This window comes from Cornus florida, unplaced genomic scaffold (assembly GCF_030987335.1).
Source record: "Cornus florida cultivar Cherokee Brave unplaced genomic scaffold, ASM3098733v1 CherokeeBrave_3.0.0_Hap2_Chr11, whole genome shotgun sequence".
Classification (NCBI taxonomy): domain Eukaryota; kingdom Viridiplantae; phylum Streptophyta; class Magnoliopsida; order Cornales; family Cornaceae; genus Cornus; species Cornus florida.
This window is the reverse complement of record NW_026775581.1, coordinates 33,811,929-33,820,449: the sequence shown is the minus strand read 5'-3', so window position 1 is coordinate 33,820,449 and position 8,521 is coordinate 33,811,929. Positions and strand designations below refer to the sequence as shown.

The 8,521-nt window shown below is 37.8% G+C and overlaps 1 protein-coding gene and 1 long non-coding RNA gene across 3 annotated transcripts; both read right to left on the bottom strand.

Moving 5' to 3' along the window:
- Positions 1-4,734: 4,734 nt before the first annotated feature.
- On the bottom strand, positions 4,735-5,325 carry LOC132280940 (uncharacterized). The gene has a single exon (XM_059782688.1). It carries the CDS (start codon positions 5,323-5,325, stop codon positions 4,735-4,737), a length of 591 nt encoding a protein of 196 aa, XP_059638671.1.
- A 2,243-nt stretch (positions 5,326-7,568) lies between these two features.
- LOC132285110 (uncharacterized) lies at positions 7,569-8,286 on the bottom strand. 2 transcript variants are annotated; one of them, XR_009472435.1, is made up of 3 exons: positions 8,040-8,286; positions 7,880-7,954; positions 7,569-7,798 (listed from the first exon to the last, which is right to left on the bottom strand). It is a non-coding gene; the product is annotated as an uncharacterized LOC132285110 (long non-coding RNA). The 2 variants fall into 2 exon arrangements; XR_009472434.1 differs by lacking the exon at positions 8,040-8,286 and having other exon boundaries at positions 7,880-7,983.
- Between the last annotated feature and the right edge of the window lie 235 nt (positions 8,287-8,521).

Sequence of the window (8,521 nt, the reverse complement as noted above, 5' to 3'; positions counted from 1 at the left end):
CGAACTCTCATTTCCGCTCACGGATGCCTTTGACATTCTACCCACAACTTCGTGGGCTGTAGCCGAATTGACTAACCGGCGTCTGCAACACATCTGCGCACCCCTTGCCAGGGTTGCCTACCCCCGTGTAGTGCGCCTCTTCTACCAGAATCTCCAATGCCCTGAAGAGCCACCCATTTCTCTCACTACATCCATTGATGGCACCACCTATGCTTTCACTATGACTGACATCATTCAGGTTTCTGGTTGCCCCATTGAGTGCCCCGATGACATTGTCAATCGTGAAAATCTCCCTTTATATGAGGAGCCGGATACATTAACTGTGGAGCAGATTGCCGCTGCCATTTGCACTATTGACAATCCTACTAGGCCCCGGTCTTTTATCCGCAAAACCAATCTTCCGGAACGCCTATGGTTCATTGACACTGTCTTCAAGCACAATGTCTGCCCTTTGGTGCATAACACCGAGCGTCGGGGCCTCCTTCTGCAAGCCTTATATACCATGGACCAAGGCCAATGGTTCTCCATCCCAGAGCTCATTTGGACCACATTTATGAAGTTTTGGCATGATGCTCATAATACACGGGTTCCGCGAGTTGAAAATCGAAAATTGCCTTTGCCGTTTTTCATCACTCGGCTCCTTCAGCACAAGGGTTTCGTTGTTCCTCCCCATGAACCAAAAGGCGAAAAGATTAAAATTTTTACCCAGCGCCGGTGGATCAATGTTCTTAGCCATTCTAGTACCCTTCAGCCTCCTGCTCCCCTGTTCATCCACGCTCCTCCTCCTCTTCCTTCTGAGGATGCTTCCACTGCAGCAGCCGCTGCAAGGGTAGAGCCTCCGGTCGACTCTCACCAGGACCAGGCTTTCATCCGGGCTAGCATTGCCGGTATTCATGAGCGACTGGATCGTTTTGAGAATTCTTTGTCCGCGTGCACTCAGACTCTGTGTGAGACTTCTTCACGTGCCAAAGAAGATCGTCGTCTTGCTGCTGAAGACCGTCGTGTCGCAGCTGAGGAACGTCATTTGGCTTCCGCTGAACGGCGTAAGACTCAATCTCTCCTCCATTCCATCCTCGCCCGTTTACCCTCTGGACCATAGCTTGTTGCGAGTGTGGACCTTATCTTTTTGTTTTATATGTAACTATTTCTCTTGTATCTTTTGTTTTCCTTTTGAACTGTAAGAATTTGCTATGTATAGGTTGCTCTAGTCGACATGATCCCTGTACAGCTCTTTTTGTAATCATGTAAACTCTTTTTGCAATGCAAATTCTTTCTGTTCTGTTAAACTTTCGGTACATTCTTTTTCTGTATTTATGCTTGTGCTATTAATACTGTTTGTGGTTGTTTCTTTTTGTTCTTCGTGATGCTCTCCAGGTTGCGCAGTCCAATTCAAGTTTGGGGGTTTTTGTATCAAAATGCCGTTTCCTCCCCCTGGGTATTGTTGTTCCTTTTTATACTCTTTGTCATTTTTGTCTCTAACTTACATCCATGTCCCACATTGAGGACACTGTGTAGTTTAAGTTTGGGGATGCATCAAAGCATTCTTGGCATATTTTTGGTTTTATAATTTTTGCTAAGCGATGATAGTATAACTTGACACTTGTCGGAGATGAAACATATGTTTAATACCGTGTGTATAGAAGCAATTGAAATTTTTGAAAATAAAGAAAAATTTGAGTTGAAACAATCATGTAGATTCAAATTAGTCTGTATAAATGTTTCAATTAGATTCTTGCTGGATTTATACTCTTATAAGCTTCACAATGCACAGATGCACATTAGAAACTTAACTGTGAGGCATGCAACTTGATCAACCTTGACCTTGGCCTAGTTAATCTGATTTGATGAACCTAATAGATGAATATCTTTGGCATGATTTAAGTTGTTAAAAAAAAAAAAAAAAAAAAAAAAAACTGAGAAAGAAAGAAAAATGACCAGTTGACGTTTGTAGCCTTTCCAACTTGAGCTATTAAGCCCTTTGGAGTGTCTCTTCACTTAACACCCTGAAGCCATCTGGTTTGGGAGTTGTTGGCCTAACGCTTGCTACAAGGGTTGGTTAGAAAGCTTAAAGGACTTTAACATTGCACGGTCAGTCAAAAAAAAAAAAAAAAAAATTTGTAATAAACATGGTTCGCTAGAGTTCGTAGCCTTTCCAACTTGAGCTATTAAGCCCTTTGGAGTGTCTATACACTTAACACCCTAAAGCCATCTGGTTTGGGAGTTGTTGGCCTAACGCTTGCTACATAGGTTGGTTAGAAAGCTTAAGGGACTTTAGCATTGCACAACCATTCTATGTTTCGCTTATGAGTTGAAATAAATTGTTAACAAGCAACAAAGGTTGTCTTGTAAATAAAATCATGCCTTAGGGACCTCATTTAAAGGGTTTGGAATTGGAAAAGAAAGTAAAAGCCGCATGTTGAGAATCCAATTCACTTTCACTGGAGTTTGAGTTATTTCCATTTAAGAGATGACAATTGAATTATTTATATGGACTATGATGTTGATGCATGCATGTTGAAATGGTTTTTCCCATTTTTTGTATCAATGCTTCATATATGCAAGGTAGTTTTCCCAATGACCCCATCTCCAGTTTTTGTCTGTTTCAAGTTGTATTTGAGCTATGTATCTATCTCATTTTACCATGGATGATATTTTTGTAGTAGCATGCCCATGGTTGTCTTTTCATTATGTTTTTCATTGTAGTTTTGCTAAGGGACTAGCAAAATGTAAGTTTGGGGGTGTGATAAGCGCCGAATATTGTATATTCAAGCGCCCTAAAGTACATTAACAAAGTTCATTAATTGATTATTTTATGTAGATTAACTCCATTTGCATGTTTTTATGCATTTTCAGGTTAAAGTGCAAAAAGGAAGCAAAAATGATGCCTTGTGGAATTTTGAACAAAAAGGATGCCATTTCTGAATTTCTGGCAGCAGTGATCCTGACTTTTGTTGCCATTTTCGACCTAGAAAACTCAAGAACTGGACTTCCCTCATAACATGAAAGATTTAGAGCTCTGAATCAGCTTTCCAAATCTTCAAACGGTTTGTCATTCAGAGCTCGGAGTAGAGAGTTATGGCCTTGTTACCAGAGGTGCGCAGAACTGCCTGGCAGCAATGCAATTCTGCCTTGATCTTCATTTTCGACCAACCAGACTTGAGAATTGGGTCTTCATCAAAACATGAAGTTTTTAAATCACGGAATCCGCTCTCCAAATCTTCAAACAGATCATCATTCCGAGTTCGGGGCACAAAGTTATAGCAGTTTTCCCAAAATAGGTCAGCGCTAAGCAAGAGGAGCATGTTGCACATTGCACTAAGTTAGAGTGCTCGAGATCACTTTTCGAGTGCTCGAAAATCAGGCAGATTGCTCTCAGAAATGGCTCAATTTCAGCCACTTGCACATTGGTTTCCTCAATGCCATCTTCCTTCTTTATGAAGTGGTTGGAGGTGTTCCTTGGAGGAGAGAGAGAGGGTGTTGTTGGAGAATAAAAAGCTACCAAAGGCCACACATTTGTTATCTTTTGATTTTAGCAAGATAGAGGAGAGAGAAGAGAGCAAGGAGGAGGGTGTTCTTGAGTGCTACAGTAGGAGCTCGAAAATGGAGATGGAGTCTTCTTCTTCTTCTTCCATTTTTGTATCCATGGATAGCTAAGCCTCCATCTAGGGAGGTGATGAAACTCCTCCTTGTAAGCATATCTAGTTTTTGATTTATTTTGGGGAATGAAATGTGTATTTGACTAGTTCCATAATCTAGAGCATGTTACATAATGTAATGGATGTTTTAATGTTCTAAAGATCATGTTGCATTAAATACTCTTGTCTTAGATGATTTAATCTTATCGTTGTATGGCTTGTAGTTTCATAGTGACAATGGAGCTAAGACTATGGAATGGTTTTAATGGCATGATTTTGAGTAGCTTGTTAATTCATTGCTTAAGAATTTTTTTTGATGGATTAACCTTGTGACTTGTTATCATGTGCTCTCATCAATTGATTACTTGTTTGACAATCTCTAGCTTAGTGAGCATGTTGAGGATTGCACCATAGTTTAGGTAATTTAAGCATGTGGAGCTTTGATAGGTTGTTCTTACATTTTAATTAATTGAATTTCTTGAAGATGATATAGTAGTCATGAATTGCTATTCATCATGGTCATTTCTACATTAATTCCCCAAATCAATCATATAATTGGCTTGTGTAGAGGTTTGGAGTGGATTCACTTCCCTAGACTTCCTTCTCTAAATCTTCTCTTTTAATCTCCTTCAATTTATTATTGTATGCATTCTGAATTTGTAGTTAAGTGACAACAAACACAACCTCTATGAACACCCCTTCATCATCCTAAGGATGACTCTAAACACTTAGGTTGCCTTAGACTAGCACAGTCCCAGTAGTTTGACTTACCCGACCAATAGCCCTATTTTACAATGATTCGTGCTATTGCGAAGGTTGATGTATAATTGACCAACTGATCAGCATTCTCTTTCTTTTCGTACTTTTTGTACCTATAATCACGAATAAAATGTCCTTTCTTTCCACAATGGAAATATGGTCTAGAAGGATTTTTATTCTTATAAGGATGATTCCTTTTGAAAGTCCCTTTATTTTTCAACTTGAGGCCTTTCTAATATTTATTTGATTTGCCTCCATCCACATAATTCACTTTGGAAGAATCTTTAACATAATATTTCTTATCACGAATTCGAGTTTCTTCTTCAATTCGCAAATGCTTCTATATTTCTTCCAAAGTAAATTCTTCTGTTTTATGCAGAAATTTCTTTCTATAATCATTCCAACTAGGAGGCAACTTTGAAATGATAGCCCCCACTTGGAAGGATTCGGGAAGTACAATTTTCACTTCACGAAGCTTTGTGACTAGAACTTGTAATTCATAAACTTGATCTAAAACTGACAGATTATCAACCATTGAGAATTCAAAGTACTTAAATATTAAAAATTTATCCGTACCTAGTTTCTCAGTTTTGTACTTGAATTCTAGTACATTCCAAATTTCCCGAGGAGACTTCATAGGAGTATAGAGATCGTAGAATTGGTCTAAAAGTGTGTTCAGAACATGACCTTTGTAAACCAATTCATCTTCATCTCGTTTCTTCCTATCTTTAATCATTTTCTCTGTATCTTTATCTATTGGCTCTGGGAATGGTTTGAGATTTGGATCCAGAACATATGAGATTTTAAGAACAGTGAGTAGGAATATTAATTTATCCTTCCAAAGAGTAAAGTTAGATCCATCAAATCGATCTAACTTCACAAAGTCTTGATTCATAACCTTGAACGTAGTATTGTCTGATATAGTCTCCATCTAAATAACACTTTAAGATTGTTAAGACAATTGATCCAAAAATTGTTAGAGATAACTAAACCTTCTTAAGCATACTGATGTCAAACAAAATACAGACTTTGAGGCTTGTATTCACTTTCCTTAAAGTTTTATTTACCCCCACTCAAATTAAGTTTGCTAATGGGTTTTGTAGCAAAACACTCCCAGGATATAACAAAGTTTGAATTCCTGCAGTTAGCAATACTGAAGGAATTCCCTAAACACTCATTGAAACTGTTATGACTAGATATAATACAAGAAAGAGAACAGAAAAAGTATATTCAGAATATGCTACACCATTGCTATTTATAAACTTTCAAAATGGAAATGTTTTGAAAAATGGGGAGCGACATTGGCATGTCATTGCATTACATTGGCATGCATCGTTTACATATGGTTAGATGGTCTATATTATAGTTGTTGTTGTTATCGTTATTGTTGTTGCATTTTTCCCTATGGTATGATCCCGTATATCTTTATTTTATACTTTGTGTGGATTCACGGGGTCATTAAAAGGTGTGTCTTAGGCACCTCCTACTAAGCGGTTGTGCTTACCCCTTATATTAATATTTTCAGGTCACGGGAAGGAAGTGGCGGCCAATGTAGCCTTACGTATATATATTATGTATTGATATTGGATAGGACTTTAATGCCCTTAGACAACCTCGGGTTCGGGTAAGGACCCGGTTAACGATTCGAACCATCGGATTCGGGTCATTACATTTGCCCCAAACAGGGATGGAGACCTTATAATACTCAACCTTGAGCACCATAATACTCAGGTCATCCTTCTTCACCCTTCGTGGGTGGTGACCTATAATACTCAACCCTGAGCACCATAACGATCTGGTCATCGATCTTGCACCCTTTGTGATACCCCAAATTCTGAAATTCGGCGCATAAACAAGAATAGTCCTAAATCCCAACTCGACACCGAGTTTGAAATGCGGAAGGTAAGGTCAAAACAAATATAATGTGAAACTAAGGGTAAAATGGTCTTTATGTAATGACCCAAATCCGGGAGTCCGAATCCATATCCGGGTCTTTACCCGAACCAGAGGTCATCTAAGGGCATTACCGTCATTTACGTTGTCAAAATGTAATCAATACCTCATTTTGAGTCTCATAGTGTCCCATAGCATCGACAAATAGGTTCGGATTAGCTACAGAATAAGAAGGAAACCAAACAGAGGAAGCCTAAAAACCAGTCGACGTGTACAAGATATACGCGACTGGTTTAGCTAAACCGGTCAACGTGTACCCCTTACACGTCGACTAGTTTAGCTCCCAGTCTCGAAAATGCTCACTGGAAGATACCGATCGATGGGAAAATTCCCAGGCGTTGACTGGTTTTCCCTATAAAGGCCTGCTTGGCCTAATATGGCTGCTTTGTAACCCCGACGCCCCTTTTGTCCATTATGGACCTTAAATACGGTATAAACCTGTCCCGAAAATGTATGTATGACAGTATAAAACATAATAAATCATCCTTGCATTTAAATAAGCCGTAAATGAGTCCAATACTTCGTTTAATAGAAAACCAGTCCACTTACATCAAAATATGGTCTTAAGGCTTTACATGGATCCCGAAATCCTAATGAGACCGCGACATACCCACTACAATAGTTATGGCTTTCACTAGAGCTCAAAAACGCTGGTGAAAGCCTTAAAAAGCGTTGGTAATTTAATTACCAGCACTTTACTAGCACTTTACCAGCGTTTTTGAAAAAACGCTGGTAAAGCCTGTGTCGGTAGGGCTTTACCAACGCTTTTTCAAAAGCGCTGGTAAATACCCTTTACCAGTGCTTTTTCAAAAGCGTTGGCATACGGTTTTTACCAGCACTAAGGGGTCATTTTATTTTATTTTTAAATTTTTTCCCCCTATGACAGCGCTTCTTAAAAGAGCACTGGTAAAAGGGTCATTTTATTTATTTATTTTTTCCCCTATGCTAGCGTTTCTTAAAAGAGCGCTGGTAAAGGGTTATTTTATATATATATATATATATATATATATATATATATATATTTTCCCCCTTATTGTTTTTGGAAAAAATATCTTTACAGCTACTAAATGTCATCCAATAGAACACAAGTCAATATAAAAATACAATCCAAATTGTTTTTACATAATATAACCACAAGTTAACCTGCTGCCAAAATGAAAAATACCATCGAAATTGGCTACTAATAGATAAAGATGGTAAATGTCAATCAAAAAGCCAAAATGTATACTAATACAACCACAAGTTAACCTGCCAATATGAAAATACCATCCAAATTGTCTAGATAAAGCTACTAAATGTCACACAAAAAGAATTAAGAATTTTTGACAAATGTTATACAAGTTTTTCAAAAAGAACCCATCCAAGGCAAAGGAAATTCAGAAAGCACAGCCATGACCTCATCTTCAACTTCAACTTCAACAAGTCTTCTTGCCCATTTGATTTGAATTACCCTACATTTTTTTATAAATTCATTAAGCGCACATTTTAATAAATGAAAATTTAACATATAAGAGAAATTAAAAGTTCATAACCTTAATTGAATTGGCATCACGACTAGAAAATGAATTTGGGGATACTCTAGGAGGAGCATTTAAAGAATCAGAACCCTTCAAAATAACAAAACAAAATACATGAAATCTTGGCATCAGTAAACATATATATAGTAACGAGTAAAACTAATAATAAATAAACCTGTCCACTACAATTTTTTTTTGTTGCATCTGCATTAACATAGCCACCTGTTGTTGTAAATTTTCCAACTTGTCGTCATAGTTGGCTCGTAAATTTTCCAACTTCTTGTCATAGTCGGCTTGCATTTTTGAAATGGTCTCCTGCAACTCTACACGTGCAGCACGTGCCTCCTCATCAGATTTTTTGGCATTATTAATCAGTTCAGCTTTACTAGGAGAGGCCCCCAAACATCGCTTGGTGTAAGCCCCAAGCCAAGCATTCGCACACGACCAGTTCTCTATTCTCCCCTCACAATGGAGAACAAATCATTGGAACTGCCAATAGGCGAGTCATAGTAACTTTTTTGAAGTTCTTTTATGTTTCCTTGCAAAAAAAAAAAAAAAAAAAAAAAATTGGTTATGGCTAATGCTTGTTTTTCTTTTCTTTCTATCTTTTTTTTTTTTTTTTTGGCTATTGCTTGCTACAAGTAGAAAATCAAAAAA

Excerpts from the sequence above, each read along its gene's own strand:
- LOC132280940 (XM_059782688.1), bottom strand. The coding sequence starts at position 5,325 with ATGGAGACTATATCAGACAATACTACGTTCAAGGTTATGAATCAAGAC.